The following is a 25,190-nucleotide window of genomic DNA, read 5'->3' on the forward strand; positions in this document are numbered from 1 at the left end:
CGATGAGGATTTCGGCACTTCCGCTTTTCGGTTTGTTGTATATGATATGAAAACATCGGATCAAGCCAATCTTGCTTTGATCAGATGCTTTAGAAGGCAGCTGAGAGATCTGGGGTTTAAAGTACCCCCATTCCCCCGTGCCTACGCGCAAATGTGAACGCATACATCAGTCACACACGCATATGTTTAAACGGCGATTGAGAGGTGAGGTTGTTGCTGCGAACGTCCGAGCAAGAACAATACATTTTAGGGGCAGACCTCCTGTGTAACTCTAAACTGATAACCTGTAAAGGCTTTTAAAGAGTCACCCAAGGAGATTTTATAGATCCCGTAGTTTGGCGCCACTCCACAGGCGTATGCAATTTTATAGCATGGCATGTTTGGTGTCCATTTATTCTGCGTAACATCATCTTTTATATTTTACCAAACAATTGGGTATTATATTGTGTTATTGAGCATTAAAACTCATTAAAGTATTTTTTTTTCCCACAAAAAAATGTGCATTTAAAAAAAACTGCTGTGAATATATTGAACGATATAAAATATGCAACACCCACCATTTTATTCTCTAGGGCCTCTGCCTAAACAAAATTAGTTATATATATATTTTTTTTTCTTAATTATTATACAAATAATACACACACAGCGGGTAAATAAGTATTGAACACGTCATTTTTCTTGATACATTTCTAAAAGGTGCTATTGACATGACATTTTCACCACATGTCGGTAACAACCCATGCAATCCAAGCATACAAAGAAACCAAAAAAAATAAGTTCAGAAATTAAGTTATGTGTAACAAAATGGAATGACAGGAAAAAAGCATTGAACACGCCAACGGAAATTTTTTTAATACTTCGTACATAATCCTTTGATGGTGATGACAGCTTCAAGACGCCTCCAGTATGGAGAAACTAGGGGCATGCATTGCTCAGGTGTGATTTTGGCCCATTCTCCCACACAGTCTTCAAATCTTGAAGGTTCCGTGCGCCTCTTCTGTGAACTCTGATCTTTAGTTCCTTCCATAGATTTTCTATTGGATTCAAGTCAGGTGATTTGGCTGGGCCATTCTAGCAGCTTTATTTTCCTTCTTTGAAACCAATTGAGAGTTTCTTTTGTGTTTGGGATCATTGTCTTTCTGAAATGTCCACCCTCGTTTCATCTTCATCATCCTGGTAGATGGCAGCAGATTTTTTTCCATTCATCCTTCCTTCAATGAAATGAAGTTTGCCAGTACCATATGCTAAAAAACAGCCCCACACCATGATGTTCTCAACTCCATGCTTCACTGTTGGTATGGTGTTTTTGGGGTGATGTGCAGTGCCATTTGACCTCCAAACATGGTGTGTATTATGGCATTCAAAGAGTTCAATTTTGGTCTCATCTGACCAGAGTATATTCTCCCAGTTTTTCACGCTTGTCTAAATGTTGTGCAGCAAACTTTAAACAAGCTTCAACGTGATTTTTCTTCAGCAATGGAGTCTTGCGTGATGGAGTCTTGTGTGGTGAGCATGCATACAGGCCATGGTGGTCGAGTGCATTACTTGTACTTTCTAAGTCCAGGTCTTTCTGAAGCTCTTGGACAACTCTTCTGATAATTATTTTCACTCCTGTGTCAGAAATCTTGCAAAGAGCACCTAGTCATGGCCAGTTCATGGTAAAATGATGTTCTTTCCACTTCCGGATTATGGCCCCAACAGTGCTCAATGGAACACTCAGCAGTTTACAATCCTACTGAAACCAATGCCATCAGTATGTAGCAAAGGTCTTGAGAGAGCTCTTTGCTTTTGCCTATCACGAGAGGTTTCTTGTGCGACACCTTGGTAATAAACCAGCTGATATTAATTTGCACTGACAAGAGGCACAATTGCTTTCTAATTACTGACAGATTTCAGCTGGTGTCTTGGCTTTCCATGCCTTTTTGCACCTCCCTTTCTTCATGTGTTCAATACTTTTTCCCTGTGTCATTCCATTTTATTACACATAACTTAATTTGTGAACTGATTTGTTTTGGTTTCTTTGTATGTATGGATTGCATGGGTTGTTACTAACATGTGGCGACCTTTACAAACAGGTTTAGTATATATGTATGTATATGTCAGCTGACAACAACAGTAGGTTTACATTTTTTATTTTTGCTCACCTCATCACTTCCGCATAACTCATAGCCTCGTCTATTCCAGGAAAGGCGCTCATGGCTTCCTGCATCATCTTCTTGCCCATGCTGAGCATGTTGTCCTCCTCAAATATCTCGTCTGGCAGCTCAGCCACTCCCAGGCTGGGATCAATCTCCTGCATTGAGGGAACACGATGACAGTTACACAAATGTTCTTCCCAAGCAGAAAATAGAACAGAATTATTTTAACCAAAATAACAAAAACCAGATAAAAGAAGATTTTTTTCAATTTTTATAAAGAGAAAGAATCGTTGATATCATCTTCTGCTTCTAATCTGGTTAATCTAATGTCATTAATCTGACACTACCGATTCATCATTTATAGCAATGATTGCAAGGAAGTATTCATAAAGAACATACCGTCCAGCCTTCTGTTACTTCAGGGTGGAAGGGTACCCTTCACCCTGTACAAGAGACTGACAGAACAGGGATGGGCCTCATAAGATTCAGGCAAGGTCCGTAGCACTGGAATACTTATGTTGTCTGATTTTTCAGTAAATATAAACCCTAACTGATTGATATGTAATACTATTATAAACCATGTCATTTCCTTTCATAAAAGTAGTGCTTTCACTTTTTTAGGTCATTATTGAACCTCTGGCAAAGCCACTGACTGGCCAGCTCTGTCTCCAGTCCAACCATGTCCTCCTCCATAGACCAAGCACCGATGTTTGTGGCCAAACACAAACCACAGTCTCAGCAAAAGCCTGCAGTCAACCAATGTTCCCAAAAATAAGCTACAACAAGTTTATGAGTAGATTTGTTTTTGGCTGTTAATGCATCTTTATTTTGTACTTGTGGGAAAGATGGAAAATGTGAGCATGTGCTATACTGTTGTCACATTAGAGAAGAGAGGCTGCTCACCATAGCAAAGAGATTATCATAGCCGCGCACTTTCGTGGGGACCTTGGAGAACTTCTGGTCAAAGGCGTCGGAGATGTTATGGGCAGGGTCTGTGGAAATGATCAGCACGCTCTCCCGAATCCGAGACAACTGCACGGCCAGGCTACAGCTGTGGGGCACAGACAAAGGATATTGGTTACTTTCCCACCAGTTTATCAGTGTGCACCCATGTCATACGATTACAATCCTCAAGGCTAAAATATCCCATCATTCCAAGTGCCGGCAAGAACATGTGCCTTAGTGTCCCTGCATGTGTGTCAACCAGGGTGGATAAAAATCAATGATTTTTTTTTTAAAAATTAAAAAAAAAACAATTTTTTTTATTTATATCGTATGTTTTTGATTTAAATCGGATTTTTTAAATCCCTGGGGGCCTTTGCATCTGTACCCCAGTATCCCTGTGTGCTCTTGCATGTGTGCCCCAGTATCCCTGTGTGCTCTTGCATGTGTGCCCCAGTATCCCTGTGTGCTCTTGCATGTGTGCCCCAGTATCCCTGTGTGCTCTTGCATGTGTGCCCCTGTATCCCTGGGGGCCCTAGTATGTGTGCCCCAGTATCCCTGTGTGCTCTTGGATGTGTGCCCCAGTATCCCTGTGTGCTCTTGCATGTGTGCCCCAGTATCCCTGGGGGCCCTTGCATGTGTGCCCCAGTATCCCTGTGTGCTCTTGGATGTGTGCCCCAGTATTCCTGTGTGCTCTTGCATGCGTGCCCACTGTCCCTGTGTCATAGCGGTAGCCTGAAGCATGCAGCATCCTCACATTGGCCACTTTATATGAATGAGTGGTATTTTTATAGGAATAAATGTGCAATTTTTTTTCAAAGTTTCAGTGGATGTTTGCAGGAAAGCTGTTTAAAAGTACACAAAAAGGGCACCCATGCACGGACACAGCGGGATACAGGGGGCACGCATGCAAGGACACAGCGGGATGCAGGGGCACGCATGCAAGGACACATGCCCTCTTTCTGATATATATTATTTAAATATTTATCACACTTAAAAGATTCAGATCAAATTTTAACATTACACAAAGATAACCCGAATAAATTCAAAATGCAGTTTTAGATTTCATTAAGGGAAAGAGCTATCCAAACCTGCCTGGTCCTTTGTGAAAAAGTAATTGCCCCTAAACCTAATAACTGGTTATGTCACCCTTGGCGGCCATAACTGCAATCTAGCGATTGCGATAACTGACAATGGGTCTTTCATATCGCTGGGGAGACGTTTTGGCTTTTCTTTGCAGAATTGTTTTAATTCAGCCACATTGGAAGGTTTTCAAGTTTGAATGGCCTGTTTAACCACTTCCATACCGGGCAATTTACCCCCTTCTTGCCCAGGCCAATTTTTAGAGGTTTCAGCGCTCTCACACTTTGAATGACAATTGCGCGGTCATACAACACTGTACAAAAAAATAACGAAAATTTTGAAGAAAAAAAAAACACATGTTTTTCTTTGTTTCTGTTATAAAAGTTTGCAAATAAATAATTGTTCTTCATAAATTTAGGCCGAGATGTATTCTACTACATGTCTTTGGTGAAAATAACCCAAATTAGGATGTATTATTTAGTTTGTAGGAAAGTTATAGAGTTCACAAACTATGGTATAGATCTGAAAATTGATCAATCCTGAAGTACTGACAGCCAATCTAATTTCTTGAGGTCCAAGAATGTCAGAACAGTACAGATATCCCCCAAATGTCAGGACAGTACAGATATCCCCCCAAATGTCAGAACAGTACAGATATCCCCCAAATGTCAGGACAGTACAGATATCCCCCAAATGTCAGAACAGTACAGATATCCCCAAAATGTCAGAACAGTACAGATATCCCCCAAATGACCACTTTTTGCAAAGTAAACAGTCCGACGTACTTCATAAGAGGCATGGCGAGTTTTTTTAAAGTTGTAATTTTTTTGTCAGAATTTTTTCGGAAAATGAAAAAAAATTATTTTCACAATTTTTCTTTTTTTACATACTGTCAGCAGTGCAGTACAGCGTCATCATATAACTGGCATGGCGTTGATCAGGGACACTGGTGACAGTGCGAAAAAAAATAAATCATAATTTTTTATTATTATTCCTTTTTTTCTTTTTTTTTTCATATTTCACTATGACCAAAGCAGTATAATGTTACCATAGTAACATTGTACTACTTTGGGAAAGTGATCAGTGTATATATATATATTTATTTTTTTATTTTTTTTACACAATTTGCTTATAGCAAAGAATTACTTTGTTATAAGAAAGCATTTACCTGAATGACATCGATTCATTCAGGGTTTTTTTGTGCTTAGCTGTGATTTGGCCATGGCTAATCATATGGCTGGACTGTGATTGGCCCAGCTTGTGCATGTGATCGCTGTGACCATTCAAAGCTAGACACACTTTTATACAATGGATGGCATGAAAGGAAGCCATCTATTGCATACAACTGTCATGTGACCTGCTGTGATTGGTCACAGCAGGTCACATGGTACTGGCAACGGGGTCGGTACACAGATCTGTCATCGGCCGTGTCTGAGGTACATGGCCAGTGACAGATTGTGCCGCAGCGCAACCCTGCAGGCATGCGCGTTCCTGAAGGAACACCATATGGCATCCACCCAGAGGGACGAGCTGTTCGACCGGCCACCATCTGGCTATAGTCCAAGCGGCAACTGGTTAGGGTCATGCCACAGCATCTCAATCAGATTTAAGTCCAGACTTTGACTCGGCCACTCGAAAACCTTAATTTTGTTTTTTTGAGCCATTCAGAGGTGGACTTAATGGTCTGTTTCGGATCATTGCCCTGCATAACCCAAGTGAGCTTAAACTTGAGGCCACGAACTGATCGCCAGATATTCTCCTTCTAGATTTTCTGGCAGGGTGCAGAATTCATGGCTCTGAATCTGCAAAGCAGCCCCACACCATCACACTACCACCACTATATTTGATTGTTGGTATGATGTACATTTTATGAAATGCTGTGTTAGTTTTACACCAGCTGTAACAGGACACACACTTTCCAAAAAGTTCAACTTTCGTCTCATTAGTCCATAGAATATTTGCCCAAAAGTCTCGGAAATAATCAAGATGTTTTTCAGCAAATGACAAGCCTTGTTCTTTTTTGGTCAGCAGTGGATTTTGCCTTAGAACTCTCCTATGGAAGGCATTTTTGCCCAGTCTCTTTCTTATTGTTGAATCATGAACACTGACCTCAACGGAGGCAAGTGAGGCCTGCAGGTCTTTAGATGTTGTTCTGGGTTCTTTTATGACCTCCTGGATGAGTCATCGTTGTGCTCTTGTAGTAATTTTGGTAGGCCGGCCACTCCTAGGAAGGTTCACCACTCTTCCACGTTTTCTCATTTGTGGATAATGACTCTTACTGTGGTTCGCTGGAGTCTCAAAACCTTACAAATGGCTTTGTAACCCTTTCCAGACTGATACATGTCAATTACTTGTTTCTCAACTGTTCTTGAATTTCTTTAGATGGCGGCATGATGTGTTGCTTTTTTTTTTTAGATATTTTAATGCGCCTCACTTTGTCAGACAGCTGCTATTTAACCACTCAGCGCTGATAGTTCCAGGAGGACGTCATATGATGTCCACCTGGAATAACAAAAGTCCTGCCCGGCCATCAAATTGCATTAGGTCAGGCGGGACTTTTGTCGTTCCAGGTGGACATCATAGGACGTCCTCCTGGAACGAGCTGTGCTGAGAGCGCAAACTGCCACCGGCTGTGTCCACTGGACACGGCCGATGACTGATCAGTGTACCGGCCTGCTGCCAGTACCATGTGATCACTTTGATTCCTGTCATTCATTGTTACAATCGTGTTGATCTCTGTGATTGGTCACACGGTATAGACAGGGCAAATCACAGCCCATCTGTACCATGTGACTAGCTGTGGCCAATCACAGCTAATTACAACTGAACAAACTGACTTAATTGATTTCATTCAGTAAAATGCTTGCTTATAGCAGTAAAATTCACTGCTATAAGCAATCATAAAAAAAAAAAAAATTCTGATCACTTCCCTAGAAGTACAATGTTACTATGATATTATATTGCTCTGGCCATAGTGAGTATGTAAAAAATAAAAAGTTTAAAAAATGTAATTAAAAGAAAAAAGTTTTTTTTCCTACTATCATGCTATAGTGCACTATATGAAGTACTTGTATTTGTACTGTCCTGAAATTTTTTGCCTCAAGAAATGAGACAGGCCATCAGTACATCAGGACTGATCGATTTTCAGATATATCCCATAGTTTGCAAACTCTTCTCCTTTCCTACAGACTAAATAATAAACACTGATAGGAGTTCATTTCAGCAAAAAAAAGTAGCAGAATACATCTTGGCCTAAATTTAGGAAGAACAATTATTTAGTTGCAACATTTTATAACAGAAAAGATGAAAACGCATTTCTTTTCAAACTTTTTGGTCTTTTTTCATTTATTTATCAAAAGAATAAAAAAAAAAAAAGTGGTGACTAAATACCACCAAAAGAAAGCTCTATTTGTGTGAAAAAAAAAATTATAAAAATTTAGTTTGGGTACAGCGTTGCAGGACTACGTAATTGTCATTCAAAATGCGACACCGCTGAAAGCTGAAAATTGACCTGGGTAGGAAGGGGGTAAAAGTGTCCGATATTAAAGTGTTACTACAGGCACTTTTTTTTTTTCTTTTTAAATTAAAATAACAAGCATCTAATGCTCATCTGCTCTGTGCAATGGTATTACACAGAGCCGCCACTATCCTCCTCTTCTCAGATCCCCCGCTGGCTCCTCCTCTTCTTTGTATGCCCCCATAGCACGCTGTTTACTACGGGACGCATGCTGCATGCTTGATCCCGACCTGTGTGTCTATGGAGCGCAGCAGGACGCAGCCCCCGCCCACTTCCTCTTCAGCGCATTGGATTAGTCATTGGCTCCTGCTTCTGTTCAAGTCCCTGTGTGAGGAGGAAGAGAGGGAGAAGAGATACAGCAGTGCTGATCTCTTCTCCCTGCTCTTCCCCTTCATATAGGGAAACTGAAAACATTTTTTAACCTAATGCAAGCAATGTATTAACGTAAAAATGCTTTTTAGATTAAGTATCACTTTAGGCGATTTCTTGATTCTACAGGTCTGGCAGTAATCAGGACTGGGTGTGGCAAGTAAAATATAACTCAGCTTTTCAAAAAATTGGTTAACAACAGTTTAGTCATGATTTAGCATGGGATTGGGGGGGGGGGGTTGGAGATAACTTTTTCACATAGGGCCAGGCAGGTTTGAATAGCTGTTCTCTGTATCAATTAAATCATCATTTCAAAACTGCATTTTGTGTTTACTTTGGTTATCTTTGTGTAATATTTAAATTTGTTTCATGATCTGAATCATTTAAGTGTGAAAATTATATCTATCTATCTATCTATCAGAAAGGGGGCATATACTTTTTCACACTTCACTTTGAGAAGGAGCAGAGGCTTGTCTTCTGTTGCTGTCTACGCAGGTAGCATCCACACCTTGGCCTCTTTAGTCCTCCCCTGGGAGCACACATGGAAGGAAAGCTTTATAGGAACCTGCAAGCCAAGGAGCCCCCCCCCCTCCAGAAAGCGAGGTAGAGGTGTGTGTGTGTGTCAAGCTTTATAAAAAAAAAAAAAAAAAAAAAGGGATCTAATATGACTTTGATTACCTTCTCCCCTCCCATGCATGGCAGTCATTGGCCACTCAAGTGCAGACTCACATCCTGGAGGCGGGGAGACAGTCTCATGACCCTCTCTACCTGGAAGTCCTGGACAGACACATGCACAGGGGAGGGGAGTATTGGTGGGTGGGTCTTCAAGGAACCTGTCACTGCGAATGAATATGGGGACAGAATCTCTTTAAAGTAGTAGTAAACTTTACTTTTATGACAGAAGAGACCCTATCAGTTTCTTCTGTTATAAATGTTTCCTCCTGCCATCATGTACACTGAGCCGCGCATGCGCAGCTCAGTGAGCATTTATGGCCTCAATCTGTGCCGCTGCAATGCGACTCTAGTGACATCATCACAGCCCAGCCATTCAAGCGGCCAATGGCACGGAACCTGGGAGGAAGACCAGGCGAAGACGGAAGCGCTCAGGACCCGTAGATTCGTTCGCAGCACATCGCTGGAGGGCTCAGTTTGACAGGTAAGTCTGTCATAATGTGCTAATATGCTGTCCATACTAGCACAATAAGTCATAACCCACCTGGGGGTCCCTAAAAAGAGGAAACATCAGAAGACTTTACTGCCGCTTTAAATGGCATCTACACCGCATCTGAACACCACAAAGCATATGCTATAGAATTCATTTTTAAAGCTCGGTTCACACCTATGCAGTTTGCGTTTTGGCACATGCATTTTTCTTTTTTTTTTTCTTGTTGCTAGGCAGATTTAAAACGCAAAACACATCACAGTTGCATAATAAATGTACTATATGCTTTTCTGCAGCGTTTCCATTGAAGTCTGTAGTACAAAAAAATGCAACTTTTTGCTGTAAAAAAAAAAAAAAAAAAAAAAAAAAAGACCCTGAACCTTTCCAAAAAACGTATCGGGTGAAATGCGGAGATGTGAACGTGTCCCATAGTAAACTATGTTAAATGGACGGTACTGCGTTTCTGCAAAATGCTTAGGTGTGAACCAGGGGTAATATTCAAAGCAAACTCCCCCATCCAGGACTCCGCGCATTATTTTGCTAAGAAATCACTTTGAAAAATACCTCCCCCCAGCATTTCTGGCTGTAGCCATCTTGAGTAAGGGCAGAGGATTTTTGTAGCACTGATTTCCTGGAATCCCTCTGCCCTTAGCTCAGGCATGCTAGCAGGAGGGTGTTCTTAGCTGAGAAAACCCCTCCCCTCCAGAAGACTCCTGGGATGTAGGACATCATTTGCCTAGGCAAGAAACCAGGAAGTAACTGGAGAAATTAAAAAAAAAAAAGTTTAAAACAAATAAATATGATATATATCCTATGTATTCACTAATGCTGGCATCAGAAGGATTACAAATGGTCTATGCTGATCGAAAGAGTGAAGTTCCCCTTCCAGGTGAATGCCTGGTAGGTGCTCAGCAGTAACCTGGAGGTCTACCAGTGGTGATGGACTCCGCACAAAACTACAAGTCCCAGCATGCCCTGACCACACCTTATCGGAGGGACCCCAATCTCCCAGCATGCCCTGGCCACACCTTATCGGAGGGACCCCAATCTCCCAGCATGCCCTGACCACGCCTTATCGGAAGGACCCAGGTGCGGACTGACCATTTGGAAACTCAGGCACTGCCCGAGGGCCCAGGGTCAGTAGGGGGCCCATAAGATGCCCCTGGTACCTTTCTCATAGGCTTTTTTGAGTTTGGGCAAGGACACAGGGGCCCCATGATCCCCTATTGCCCAGGGGCCCCATGAGTTGTCAGTCCGCCCCTGAAGGGACCCCAATCTCCCAGCTTGCCCTCACCACGCCTTATCGGAGGGACCCCAATCTCCCAGCATGCCCTGACCACGCCTTATCAGAGGGACCCCAATCTCCCAGCATGCCCTGACCACGCCTTATCGAAAGGACCCAGGGGCGGACTGACCATTTGGAAACTTGGGCACTGCCCGAGGGCCCAGGGTCAGTAGGGGGCCCATAAGATGCCCCTGGTAGCTTTTCATAGGCTTTTTTGAGTTTGAGCAAAGACACAGGGGCCCCATGATCCCCTATTGCCCGGGGGCCCCATGAGTTGTCAGTCCGCCCCTGAAGGGACCCCAATCTCCCAGCATGCCCTGACCACACCTTATCGGAGGGACCCCAATCTCCCAGCATGTCCTGACCACAACTTATCGGAGAGACCCAAATCTCCCAGCATGCCCTGACCACAACTTATCGGAGGCACCCTAATCTCCCAGTTTGCCCTCACCGCGCCTTATCAGAGTGACCCCAATCTCCCAGCATACCCTCACCACGCCTTATCGGGGTGACCCCAATCTCCCAGCATGCCCTGACAATCTGGAATCACCACAGCTGGCAGTGCAGAGACTGCTCATAAGGCCAGCAGAGGTTGTTAGGATAACCCAGCCAGCCACCGCTCCTGCACAGATGGTCTCTCCCCTCACGTCTTCCCTCCCCCCATGAGGTGCTCAGTTGGTACAGTCCACCTGCACCCATCTGCAGCCTGGCCTACGCAGTACAGGCCGCGCCGTTCACCTGCACGTGGTCTTGCCCACTCCTCCCTTCCCTCCTACGAAGATCCAGCGGAGCGAGCGTTGCTCTATCACGTTGAGCAGGGTGGGCTCCAATGGCTCCACGTCTGGGGCATCCTCAAACTCCTCATCTACCGGCGCAGCCATCTTCATTCACACTCACGTGACCTCAGATAGCCAATCCACACAGAGCCCGCATCACATCGCCGAGAGAAAGAGGGCCCCGCCTCAGCTGTCACCAATACAGAGACCTCGCTTCGCTAAGTGGCCGAAAGACATGCCAATCACTGTCATTCGCTTCATTTCCATAAACGGCGTCCTATTGGTGGATTGCACGGAGCCTCTAATAGGGGATTAGCTGGATGCGCTCATTGGCTGCTAGTCCGGTTAATGACAGAGGAACACGCCCAGAAAGCCTTACGCAGCGTGGATTCTGATTGGACATGTGTCTCAAGAAGCTGCCTATAGGATTGGTTAGTTTTACTGCCAATTCTCGCTCCTCACTGTCTGTCGTAAGAACGTGCCGGCGTCGTCGTAAGTAAGCTGCTATTGGCTGTTGCTCCCCAGTCACCGAGTCTACGTACGTCTAGAAATTTCTACTTGCGGGTTACCGCTGTCCGCCATTTTGGAAAAGCTTTCCCGCTGGTTTCGTGAGGTAAACATTACGGCCTAGAGACCGGGCGGCTGTGGCGCAGTGTCGGTGAGGTCTGGAGGCCTCAGGATGGCAGAGGAGAGTCCACGGCCGGAGTCCGGGGAAGACAGCGAGGAGGAGGGAGAGGAAGCCGCAGAGGCCCCGGTATTAGAGAACAATAAGGCGGCCTCGGAGTCCGAGGATAGTACGGAGGAGGTCGCCGCTACCCCGGAACCTGAGGACAGTACTGAGGAGGCCGCCGCCACCCCTGAACCCCCGCCGGAGCAGGAGGAGAAGAAACAGGAGGAGGCTCCGGAGCAGGCCTCCACCGCCACCCAACCTCTCCTCCCCACACCCCCGGCCTTCCACCTCCCCATGCCGGCCTATCCCGCCTACTACACCCCCGCGGCTCCGGCCTTCCCCTCCACCACCACCGGCGTCAACGTCTTCGCCAACGACGGCAGCTTCCTGGAGCTCTTCAAGAAGCAGATGGAGCAGAGCCCGGCCGGGAGCAAGGAGGAGGATGCGGCGGCGGCGGCGGCGACCACCACCACACCGGAGGAGAAGAAGCCCGAGCCGGACAAAAGGAAGCCCATCACCTTTGTAAGATCCCCGGGGAACCATTAGGGAGATCCCACCTCTCCATTGTCACGCAAAGGAAGAGAGAGGCCCAAATTCTGGGGTGTCACCAGGACAGGAATACAGGGAGAAATCTTCCAGTGGGGACACTAGCTCTGCAATTCCCTCAGGCGGGATTACCTCACTTCCTGTTATTGCTATGGGACAGGAAGTGAGGGGAAATCTCCCCAATGGCAAAATAGAAACTACCAGAGGTTATGGCCCGCCCCTTGGTGTGTGTGTGGGCGGTACCTTTTGTGCAACAAAGCAAAACGTTTTTGGATGGAGGGATTAGACCTCCTGTCAGGTGTTTACTGCTGCCGGTGTCCCTGCTGGGGAGATTCATCCTCAATTCTCCCGTTTACCATGAAAGTGAAGGAAAATCCCTCTTTGATTGTCACTAGAGGGGAATCTTCCAATGGGGACACTCATTCTTGGATTTCCTCACTCTGGGGGGATTTCCTCTAACTTCCTGTTTGGCTATGGGACAGGAAGTGAAGTCTCCCCAATGGGACGCCGATGGCAAAATAAAACCGGATAGGGGTTATAATCCTCCCTTTATTCATAATTGTGGAAGATTTCCCTTTGGTATAACAGAAAGCAAAACTTTTTTGTTTTGGATAGAGTGGGGAGGGATTAGAACCTCTGTCAGCTTTTATTGCCGTGTGTGTCCCCGTTAGGGAGATTCATCCTCTTCCAATGTGGACATGCCACAATCAGCGATTCCCTCACCCTGGAGGGATTTCCTCTCACTTCATGTTTTGGTTATGGAACAGGAAGTGAAGGGAAATCTCCCCAATGGGACACAGATGGCAATATAAAAACGGGTTATAACCCTCCCTTTATTATTGTGGGAGGAGATTTCCCTTTGGTGTAACAAAAAGCAAAAGTTTGTTTTGGATGGGGAGGGATTAGAACCTCTGTCAGCTTTTATTGCCGTGTGTGTCCCCGTTAGGGAGATTCACTCTCGATTTGTCCTGTTTGCTATTCTTAACGAAAGATCATGATAGATTACATGTAGAGGAAAAGAGGGGAAATCTTCCACTGGGGACATGCAACGATTCCCTCACCCTGGAGGGATTTCCTCTCACTTCATGTTTTGGTTATGGAACAGGAAGTGAAGGGAAATCTCCCCAATGGGACACAGATGGCAAAATAAAAACAGGTTATAACAATCCCTTTATTCATAACTGGGGGAGGTTTCCCTTTTCGTGTAATAGAAAGCAAAACTTTTTTTTTTTGCATTGAGTGGAGAGGGATTAGAACCTCTGTCAGCTTTTATTGCCGTGTGTGTCCCCGTTAGGGAGATTCACTCTCTGGATTTGTCCTGTTTACTATTCTCAACAAAAGAACGTTATAGATTGTTACCTGCGGAGGAATAGAGGGGAAATCTTCCACTGGGGACATGCAACAATCAGCGATTCCTCGCCCTGGAGGGATTTCCTCTCACTTCCCGTGTTGGTTATGGGACACAGATGGCAAAATAAAAACCGGGGTTATAACCCCCCCCCCCCCTTTATTCATAATTGTGCGAGGAGTTTTCCCTTCAGTATAACAGAAAGCAAAACGTTTGTTTTGGGTGGAGAGGGATGAGAACCTCTGTCAGCTTTTATTGCCGTCTGTATCCCCGTTAGGGAGACTCACCCTTTCTAGTTGTCTTTTTTACTATTATCAATGAAAGAACATTGATTGTTGCCTCTAGAGGATTAGAGGGGAAATCTTCCAATGGAGAGTCTAGTTCTTGCGACAATCAGATTCCCTCACCCTGGAGGGATTTCCTCTCGCTTCCCGTTTTGGCTATGGGACAGGAAGTGAAGGAAAATCTCCCCAACAGAATACAGATGGCAAAGACTGGCCAAGGTTAAAACCCTCGCTATACGCTATCCAGAATTACATTTTTTGCACAGTATAGTAATGGATTCTTTCCTACATAGCTCACAGGGCAGCACAGTGGTTTAGGGGTCAGCACTTCTGTCTTGCAGCGCTGGGGTGCTTGCTTTAAAACGGGTGTCAAACTGGTGGCCCTCCAGCTGTTGCCAAACTACAAGTCCCATCATGCCTCTGCCTTTGGGAGTCATGCTTGTAACTGTCAGTTTTGCAATGCCTCATGGGACTTGTAGTTTGGCAACAGCTGGAGGGCCGCCAGTTTAACACCCGTGCTTTAAAGGATAAGTTCACCTTTGGGAACATGTTATATGTTCCACCTGTTTGTGGGGTGTAACATGTTCCCATAGACGCAGCCACCCCCTCCCACTGACAGAGAAGTCTCCCCCAGCTATCTGGAAATTTGTATACGATGTGGCTGTGCTCCACCCACACAGCTGCATCATTCTTTCACAGACGTCTGTGAATGAATGAACTGCAAGTCCTCTGCCTTTTGGCTAAGATCAAGTGTAGTATCTGTTCTTATCAGTGTCCAGTAGGGGTGCTCCACCGACATCCTTTAACCACTTGCTCTCCTGAGGATTTCACCCCACCAGGCCATTTTTTGCGCTGCGTTGCTTTAACTGACAATTGCGCGGTCATGCAACGCTGCACCCAAATGAAATTTACATCCTCCCCCCCCCCCCCCCCCCCCACAAATAGAGCTTTCTTCAGTGGTATTTGATCGCCTGTGTGGGTTTTTTTTTGGGGGGGGGGTTGCGCTATAAACAAAGACCACCAATTTTGAGGAAAAAACAATATTTTTCACTTTTTGCTATTAAACATGGCCAGTAAAAAAAATTTAAATGAAACTTTGTCATACATTTAGGACAAAATGTAGTCTCCTCCATGTCTTTCCAATACCTATAAATCATTTGGTTTATGTGAAGTTTATAGCGTTTACAAATGGCGGTACATATACTGGTAGTTTTTTACTTTTTACTAGTAATGACGGCGATCAGTGACTTATAGTGGGACTGCGGCAGGCATTCTGACACTGAACTGACTTGGTGCCACTGACATCCCCAGTGACACCAATACAGTAGTACGTGCTAATAAAAAGCACTGACACTGTACTAATGGCACTGGGTAGGAAGGTGTTAACATCTGGGGCGATCAAAGGGTTAACTGTGTGCTGTCTTCTGTTTTATACTGTGTGGCTGTGTTTGTGCTTCACTGTAAGCACACTGCTTTGCATGGCTCTGCTATGCAAAGCACTGTGCAGGAGCTGAAGGGAGAGAACTGTTTTGTTTACACCCTCTGTGTTCCGCCCTCTGTGTTCCATAGCAGAGATTTCCTTTCACTGCCTGTCCCATAGCCAAACAGGAAGTGAGAGTATCCCCATTGGAAGATTTCCCCTCCATTATTTTTATGGGGACAACCCAGAATTTGGAGTTTTTTGGGGGGGTTTTTTGTTTTGTTTTGTTTTTTTCACTCCAGGGTGAGAGAATCCCTGATTGTTACAAGAACTAGTGTCCCTATTGGAAGATTTCCCCTCCATTACTTTTCTGGGGACAACCCAGAATTTGGAGGGTTTTTTTTTTTTTTTTCACTCCAGGGTGAGGGAATCCCTGATTGTGCCCCAGTCTTCCAATAGGGACACTATGAAACCAGACAGAGGTTCTAAACTCTCTCCACTCGATCCAAAACTGAAAAAAAAATTTGCCTTTAGTCATATTTTAAATCCTGGCCTGCACACTATCTGCATGGAGTTTGCATGTTCTCCCTATGCTTATGTGGGTTTTCCTTGGAAGATGTGCTGGTAGTTTTTGGGGTTTTTTTAGGGGACTTCCTCTCAATTTCTGTGGCTTTGGGACAGGAAGTGAGGGGAAATCTCCTCAATGGGACACAGATGGGAAGTAACTTAACACAGGAATTATAACCCTCATTGTATTCAAAATGGGGGGTGAGAAGTTTTCCCTTTTAGTATAACTGAAAACAAAGCTGCTGCTTCTTCGTTTTAGTTTTTGATAGAGTGTAGAGGGGTTAGAACACTTGTCAGTTTTTATTGCAGTCTGTGTCCTTGTTATGAAGATTCAGCCTTTGTTTAGCTCTTTATCATGAAAGTGAAAGAAAATCCAGAATTTTGGGTACTCGCCAGAACAGGAAAGGAGAAATTACCAATGTGGGGACACTAGTTCTGGTGACAATCAGTCCTCATGCACACGTGACGTTTTTACAGCGGCTGTTTTTGGCTTTTGCCGTTTTTTTTTTTTTTCTACAGCCAGTAAACCCCCGGCGTGTTCTCCTGTGTGTCCATCCCCGGCGTGTTCTCCTGTGTGTCCATCCCCGGCGTGTTCTCCTGTGTGTCCATCCCCGGCGTGTTCTCCTGTGTGTCCATCCCCGGCGTGTTCTCCTGTGTGTCCATCCCCGGCGTGTTCTCCTGTGTGTCCATCCCCGGCGTGTTCTCCTGTGTGTCCATCCCCGGCGTGTTCTCCTGTGTGTCCATCCCCGGCGTGTCATCCTGTGTACATGCGCATATAGACTGTAATCAACCTTTTTTTTGGCTGGGAAAAAACCAGGACTAGTGGGTTTCTAAAGGAGTTTTTTTCAGCTGTACAAATGCTCTAACGTGGTAAAATGCCGCAAACCAGCATTTTTGGCCCAAGAGGAAAAATATTTTTTGGGGGTAAAAAAAAAACTTCTAAACAAAAAATACTGCTAAACGCTAATGCAAAAAAAGCTGACAAACTCATGTTTTTAATGCGGCTTTACATAGCTAATGTTACCAGCGTTCTCAAAATGTCCCGTGTGCATGAGAATTCAGGGATTCCCTTGCTTTGGAAGGGATTTCCTCCTCTTTCCTGTTGTGATGGGACAGGGAGCGAAGGGAAATCTCCCCAATGGGGCACAGTTGTCAAACAAAGACTAACGGGGTTATAACCTTCCCATACTTTATCCAAAATGAAAACTTTTGCACAGTCAGTGATTCTTTCTTACATAGCTCACGGGGCAGCACAGTGGTTAGTTTTTCTGCCTTGCAAGCACTGGGGTCCATGGTTGGAGTTTTCGGTCTGTGTCCCCATCAGGGAGATTCCCCCCTCCTCTTTGTCCTTGAAAGTTATCCATGAAAGAAAATCCTAACTTTCAGCTGGTCCTCAAAACAGCATTAGGCTACATTTAGACTGGCGAATAACAGCGGCAGGGATCTGAGATTCCTGCTACGGCACTCGGCAGTGGCTAAGTGCAGCCACTGACCATGTGCATTCTAATGACAGGTCGCCTGCAGTCCCAGCTATTTACCGTTCTCTGCACAGCCAGCAATTTCCTGCAGTGATCGTTGCTGGATTTACTTTGTGGGATGTGTAGTAGGGAGTGTGGAGAGTTGTCTAGTTTCTGATGCATTGCAGTTGGGGAGTGTCTTGTGCCTGTCTAACCGAGGCCTCCCTTATATTCTGTCATATAGAGGGACTCAGAGAGGCTGCAAGGGCTCGTATAACGGTTGCAGTCTTCTGTTCCTTCCACCCCCAGGTGGGCAGGCGTAGAGGAGGGGCAAAGCTGGCCCTGAAGACTGGCCTGGTAGCCAAGAAGCCAAAGACAGACGAGGAGGAGGTAAGCAGCTCATACCTTGCATTTCCATGCTTCACATTTGGAAGAGCAATGCAAATGTGGTAACCGGTCTTCTCGGTGTATCCGCTCGGAATAAATCGGCAGTTCTGGATACCTGTTTGTGAAACCCGGTAATTTGACTAAAAAGGACATTACCTGGATGTGATGCAGAATGCTACTGCCTGATCTCCTCTGAGGGTCATTGTATTCATACTGTCTGATCCAGGAAGTCCAATACTTGCAGGTTTTGTTTCAGTATAAAAGCAAATGTACATTCACCGGCCACTTCATTAGGTACCCCTTGCTAGTACCGGGTTGAGTCCCCTTTTTCCATCAGAACGGCCTTAATTCTTAGTGGCAAAGATTCATCAAAGTGTTGGAAACTTTCCTCAGAGATTTTTGGCCATATTGACACACAGGGGTTTATTTACTAAAGCTGGAGAGTCCAAAATCAGACTCCCTTCTGCATAGAAACCAATCAGCTTCTAACCTCAGCTTGTTCAATGAAGCTTTGGCAATGAAACCTGGAAGCTGATTGGTTTCTATGCAGAAGGGAGTCTGATTTTGGACTCTCCAGCTTTAGTAAATAAACCCCATAGCATCAAACAGTTGCTGCAGATTTGTCGGCTGCACATCCATGAACTGTGTTGATACAAGGCAGGATGGATCCGTGCTTTCATCATCTGAATGTCAAAGCTGAAATCAAGACTCCTCAGACCAGGCAACGTTTTTCTAATCTTCTATTCTCCAGTTTTGGCGCAAATTGTATCCTCCGCTTCCTGTTCTTAGCTAACAAGACTGGCACCCGGTGTGGTCTTCTGCTGCTGTAGCCCATCTGCTTCAAGGTTTGATGTGTGCATCTAGAGATGGTATTCTGAATATCTTGGTTGTAACAAGTGGTCATTTGAGTTAGGCTGGCCATACATTATACAATTTTTGAGATTTTTGCTTTAGATTTACCAAAAGCCATATAAAATGAGGTCAAACCTAAACAACACTTACAATTCTATCTAATTAGGCAGGCCATTGCACTACATAGTGGAAGGTAAATCTGAAGGAAATTGGGCAGAAATCTGTAAGAAAATTGTATAGTGTATGGCCAGCCTTACTGTTGCCTTTATCATCTCAAACCAGTCTGCCCATTCTCCTCTGACCTCAGCAAAGCATTTTTGTCCACACGTCTGCTGCTCACTGGATATTTTTTTTTTTTTTCGGGCCTTTCTTGGTAAACCCTGGAGATGGGTGTGCATGCAAATCCCAGTAGGTCAGCAATTTTTTAAATACTCAGACCAGCCTGTCTGGGCACCAACTACTGTGCCACATTCAAAGTCACTTAAATCCCCTTTCTTCCCCATTCTGATGCTCGGTTTTAACTTCAGCAAGTTGTCTTCACCACATCTAGATTCTTAAATGCATTGAGTTGCTGCCATGTGATTGGTAATTTGTGTTACCAAGTAATTGAACAGTTGTACCTAATAAAGTGGCCGGTGAGTGTATAAAAGCTGTAAAAAAAAAAAAAAAAAAAATATGTCCCCAGCACACTTTCCACCTAACCAGCAAATAAAAAGACTATTTTGACTACATTGGTCAGAATGGAAGTTTTCTCACCTGTTCTCCAGCGATGTCCCCTAAACTCCACGCCAGCTGCTGACATCTTAAAGTAATTGTAAACCCAAAAAATAAAAATTGAAATGACCAGTCTACATTGCATAGCAGCAGAAGTCATCTGCCCCCAATCTGGCCAGGAAAGGAGCAGCCAGTCACCTGAAATTCTCTCTGCTTTCCTACAGTGAAAAAACCCAACACATGAAAAGAATGTGTCGCTGCACCCCCTCTCCTGTGACTGAAAGACTAATTAGGAGTCCGCTCCAGCCTGAGGAGACTGAGAAAACTGTTCTCCCCATAAACACTGGGCAGCATTTGAGGCACCGGAGACTGCAGACTTTCATAGGTTGGAGGGAGCTGAGCAACTGTCAGGGGAATTACTCAGCGGGGACCCTGCATATGTTATCTCTACTAAGGGAAGCAGAGGTGGGACACAGGCTTTCACAGGTCATTATTATCCACTAACTGGAGCCAAACAACCTCAGACAGATTTAACCCCACAGCTCCCGGGGAGGGAGTCACGCAGAAAGATGACCGTAGTGCCCTACTTTCAAGTAACACCAGATAGTTGCACAGGAAAAGTGGCCAGTCATTGAGGGTTAATTGTGATCCTCCTGCTTGGTTTTCTCCCCCCATTAGATGACAATGATGACCTGTGAAGGCATGTATCCCCCCTTCCTCCTCTGTTAGTAGAGATAAGCACATGGTGTCAGCATAGTCCTGATCTGTGTGGATGGCTGCGGGACACGCCCCCTTCTCTCATGCATGAGACTCCTAATTAGTCTGAGTCACAGGAGAGGGGGTGGGGGCGACAATTCCCCCCCCCCCCCCCCCCATTTCAGGAAAGCAGAGAGAATTTCAGATGATTGACTTTCTTGGCCAGACTAAGGATAGATGACTTCTGCTGTTATGCTGTGTGAGGTGGACTGATCATTTCAATTTTGATATTTTTTTGGGGGGGGGGGGGGTTTACAACCACTTTAGGTTCAGTGGCTTCTGGTTATCAATCATCAACCGACTCCATTGGCTGGGCCAGGATGTCACTTCTGCTCATGCGTGGAAGTTGTCAGAATGCAATGTCACATCCATCCAATGTGCGTCACATCCATCCAGTGTGTGTGTGTGTTTTTTTTACAAAAAACCTAACCATGTATACACAGCTTTAACCACTTGAAGACCAGCTAATGTAAAAATATATTGCCAATTTGGATGGTCATACCAAGAAGACACCTGCAGCTACAGGCATCATCCCGGTATATGTTGTGTTTTTGTTTTCCCCTTTTTTTTTTTTTTTTTTTTTTTTTTTTTTTTTTTTTTTTAAATATTATAAGCAGCTGATTCTCACCGGGGAGCCTAGAACTGAAGCTGGAGATTTTGCCAGCTTACCATGAAGGTGATCAAGGACCAGAACGTCTCCGATCATCTATGGTATAGGAAACTGGAAGCGGCGAGTTTTGCCAGATGAAAAGAGCTCCATTTTTGGCTTGGGAAAGTATCTGCTCACACTGATCTAGGTGTGATCAGATGCTTTCAAGGGCATGGGAGACATCTGGGGTCTAATAGACCTGTCACTGCTTATTATCAAAAGGGATGTTTGCATTCCTTTTGATAATTATCAGTGATAAAAAAAAATGTAGAGACAGTGTAAAGAAAAAAAAAAAAATTTAAGTAAAAATATTAAAGCGCCCCTGTCACATCATGCTCGCACACAAAGGGGAACGCATATGCAGGTCCCACATGTATACATAGACAGCGATCACACCACACGTGTGATTTACAAACCTGTAAAAGTTTTTAAATCACCACCCAAGGAGATTTTTAATTACTGTAGTTTGGCGCCGTTCCATGAATGTGCACAATTTGAAATTGCGCCATGTTGGGCATTTATTTACTCAGCGTAACACCATCTTTTATATTTTACCCCAAATTGGGTATTATATTGTGTTTGTGTGCACTAAAATGTGTTTTCCAAAATTTGGATTTGAAAAAACGTTGCACAAATTCCGTGTGACATAAATTGCAAAACACACCATTTTATTCTCTAAGGCCTTTGCTTAACAAAATTATATACCTGTGACGGAGGGTAGGCAGGACAGAGCAGATGGCAAACGCACAAAGCTTGATTGAGACAAACAGATGACAGTCACTCAATAGAGGGATTCGCACGGAGGGTGAATTCGTCAGTAAAGGGGTAGCAAGGAGGGGCCAAACACTTATAGTCCAACACTGAGAGCCAAGGGAAAGTCTCTCTAGTAGATTGTAATCCAACAGGGGGGGTGGGGGGACAGCACAAGAACAGTTCAGTTCAGGTAAAATGGGGGGAGTGCATATACTCACGGATCCGACAGTGTGCCTGGTCTCCCAGGGATAGAAAGTAGGACACAGGTACCTATTGGGATCCGGAATATGCGGGTGGTCCCTCTGGTGCTGAGGTCCTAGGCAGCTGGCAGGCACTCTCTCCCCTGGACTGGCTGGGGGTCTCGGACCTGTGACAGGCACTCTCGAATCCCCCCCGAGACATCAGAGGGCCATTTGGCAGGGTGACACAGAGGACATGGAGTGATTGAATTTGAGGCATGTTTGGTACAGGGAATTAATATGGGGATTAAGTGGAATCAATAATTGGCAGGGGCCCCTGTACCGTGACAATACCATTTGGATGTTCTAAGTAATTTTCTAGCAAAAAAATAGTTTTTTTTAAAGGTAAACAAAAATGTCACAAAAGGCCGGATCTTCAAGTGGTTAATACAACCCCAAGGATCTCCTAAAGTAATGATCTTAGGAGGTGAGAATCATTGCCTAACAGCTCCCCTCTTGTTATCTGGAGGCCCCCTTTTATGAGATCCTTGTTTTAAAAATGAACAATGAATTGTGCCAAACTGTAATATACAAATTTTTTTTCTTTTATTTATATTAACAGGTTGTTGTACAGAAAGGAGGGGCTTGGGCGCAGTACATGGCAGAGGTGAAAAAATATAAAGCCCACCAATGCAGTGATGATGACAAAACACGACCGCTTGTCAAATAACACAGAAAAATATTTGGACTTGTGCCGAGCGAATATAGGGGATGGCTCTGGATTCCCAAACAAAGAGTATTTCTTTCCCAACACCAGCTGCAAGATCTGCAAGATCCTTTTGCTAACCCTCCCTCACCACCCCGTCCCCAAATGCCACCTTGGAGTGTATATTGCTGATCTGTATTAGACTTGCTAATCTTACCAAGGAGAGAAGAGACTTTCTGAGTGGGTGCTAAAATGCTGTGCTGGTGAATTGCTCCCTCCTCAAACAGGATGTTTTCCCGTTCCTGGACTCTTAGAGCACCTTTTTTTTTGTTTTTTTTTTTTGTTTTTTTTCCCCTAACCTGTCTGCTGTTGCAGAATGGAGGAATATAGACATTGTTTGTTTTATATTTGTGTGTGGGCATGACATCTTTCACTTTTAGTTTGTAAGAATGCTTGCATTCAGATCAATATCGGAGTAGACTGTTGCCCTGTGAAATCAAAGGTAACCTGACCCTAATTACATTCCCATCCTAACCATTTATATTTTCTTTTTAGTTTCCAGTTATGGGGAATGTTACCCTTACCATGAGATGCATGGTGCCCATTCAGCACAGTTACAGCTCCTGTGATGTGATTGGCAACCTATCCCTTCTCTGTTACAAGCACTGGCGAACACTGCTCCGGTGAAGAGGAATTTTACCACAGTGCTTGCTGGAAAACCAGCTCTACTGCAAGTGTTGACGTTTCTCTGTCCCTCCACAGTGTCCTCTGGTTCTTCCTGCTTACTTCAGGTCACTACCATGTAGTATTGTAGCAGATAGCAGGAAGCACCAAAGTGCCCAGTGGGGGACATGCTCTCTTGGAGAGCGGTGGTGCCCAGCACTTGTAAAGATGGCAAGGATTTCACTTGCTGCCTGTGAGAGAAGTGTTCAGTAGCTTTTACTGCAGCTGGCTGTGTGTTTTGTGTGATCTGACCACATTTATTTAGGATCAACCCACCACAAAACTTGGGGTGCTTAGTTTGTACAAGGCTGCCTGAACGCCTCATACGTTGGGGTTCTGAGACCTCACATGTATTTAAATGCAGTTCTCCCAGCCTCTTTTAACCCTATTATTACTATTTATAGGAAACATGCTACAGCTTCAATATCTAAATGTAATCCAGATTTGATCTGTAAAAGGTTCTGCTGAAGTAATTGCCTGCGTATAGGCAGGTCCTTGGATATCATCCTTTTTCCATTATACTTTGTTCTCCAATTCAAGCAAAAATAAATTTCTTCTCTACCATGAGTGTTTGGTGCAAAGATTTAAATGGTTACAGCGATCTTAATACCACTTTCCTCTGCACTTTTTGATGGAAATAATGAATTTTCCCCCTTTTTAAAAAACAAAAAACTTGTATATACTAAAAAGACCCAATTGCCACCTTGAACTTCTTTAAGCTGGCAACAGTGAGAAGTGCCAAAAACAGTTCTGGAAGTATCTGATTGTTCAGGGTTCCTGCTGTTCACATTTGCTCCCCTTTTGCTAAGTTCCCAATCTCTTGCTCCAGGCACAGCCTGCATTATTCTGTACTTGGAGCGTAGAGGCTGTGAACAGGAGAAAAGCTGTATCATTTGGGTGACAGGTCCATTGCTGCTGCTGTCAAGACGAGATGGAACCCACAAGCAGCAAACGAGTAGTGTTTTGGGGCATGTAGATTGCATTTCCAAAGCAATGCGTGTCAACAACAGAGGAAATAAAAGTCTGGTTGAAAGATCTTAGGAAAAAGTGACTTTCCCTGAGGCGAAAGACTGAAGATGCCATGGGCAGTACACAAGTTTTTGTGGTTTTTTGTTTTTTTTCTGTACAATCATGATGCCTACAGTATTTACCTAATTTCAAGATTCACATGAAGGGTTTCATTTTGTCTACCTTGATAAATATCATTTCATTAAACTGGAGGATTCTCTGTTTGCTCTAGTCATAAGTCTGAGTCAAGCCTATTTTAATTTAATTTTTTTTTTAGTCTTGTTTCAATCTGCTTTTCCTGATTTTTAGCCCATTCACGCTGCCGACTCCCGGTTCTTTAAGGGGTTTCTGATGCCGAGGGTGGTTTAGGGTCATGTGATTGGCAGTCACATGATCAGGTCCCGATCACAAGGGGAGATCGGGACCTTTCCGTGGGACACAGACACATGCTGGGAGCATGCAGGGTACGTGCTCTCAGCGCATGTTTGTTTACAAATGGTATGCAAATATGCGGCCTCTCCCTGTCAAGGCCCAGCCGATATTTGCATACCGTCAGTGTGAAGAGGTTAGAAATAATTTCAACCAAAACTATTTATTTAAATCCTGAGGTGCTTTTAGGAATATCTGGGGCTTTCAAAAACATTATGGTAACTTAAACTTGTTTTAACCATTGCACTGTTTATCTCCTCACCTCCCTTTCTGTCTCCAGCACTGCATCTGGGACTAGCAGGGAGGGGAGAGACCTTGCTGTGTATTGAGAACCAATTGGGTGCTGGTCAGGAAAGGAGTTTTTTTTTTTTTTTTTTGTGGGCTCTTTTAACCTCTTCATGCCTTCAGCACACAAATGTGCGGCCTCTGGGCCTTGAGGCTGAGCGGCCGCATATTTGCGTGCAATTAAC

At 44.4% G+C, this 25,190-nt stretch overlaps 2 protein-coding genes and 2 non-coding genes across 4 annotated transcripts in view; 3 read left to right on the forward strand and 1 right to left on the reverse strand.

Moving 5' to 3' along the window:
* GET3 (guided entry of tail-anchored proteins factor 3, ATPase) overlaps positions 1-11,411 on the reverse strand; it is a 30,081-nt gene extending 18,670 nt beyond the window's left edge. Inside the window, exons 1-3 of the mRNA XM_089660953.1 lie at positions 11,235-11,411; positions 3,042-3,189; positions 2,145-2,293 (exon numbers count right to left, since the gene is read on the reverse strand). Coding sequence (XP_089517079.1) covers positions 2,145-2,293; positions 3,042-3,189; positions 11,235-11,383 — 446 coding nt within the window. The 5' untranslated portion in view covers positions 11,384-11,411. The remainder of the gene's footprint in view (positions 1-2,144; positions 2,294-3,041; positions 3,190-11,234) is intronic.
* A 332-nt stretch (positions 11,412-11,743) lies between these two features.
* Positions 11,744-24,529, forward strand: TRIR (telomerase RNA component interacting RNase). Its single transcript, XM_089660954.1, has 3 exons — positions 11,744-12,464; positions 17,874-17,954; positions 22,477-24,529. The coding sequence occupies exons 1-3, from the start codon at positions 11,952-11,954 to the stop codon at positions 22,582-22,584; spliced, it is 702 nt and encodes a 233-aa protein (XP_089517080.1). The 5' UTR covers positions 11,744-11,951; the 3' UTR covers positions 22,585-24,529.
* On the forward strand, positions 14,841-15,039 carry LOC149437397 (U2 spliceosomal RNA). The gene has a single exon (XR_016308148.1). It is a non-coding gene; the product is annotated as a U2 spliceosomal RNA (small nuclear RNA).
* Positions 18,108-18,177, forward strand: LOC149437398 (small nucleolar RNA SNORD41). Its single transcript, XR_016308151.1, has one exon. It is a non-coding gene; the product is annotated as a small nucleolar RNA SNORD41 (small nucleolar RNA).
* Positions 24,530-25,190: the final 661 nt, after the last annotated feature.

The sequence above is a fragment of the Staurois parvus genome, unplaced genomic scaffold (assembly GCF_062004578.1).
Source record: "Staurois parvus isolate SC_StPar_1 unplaced genomic scaffold, SC_StPar_1.0 ptg001296l, whole genome shotgun sequence".
NCBI lineage: Eukaryota > Metazoa > Chordata > Amphibia > Anura > Ranidae > Staurois > Staurois parvus.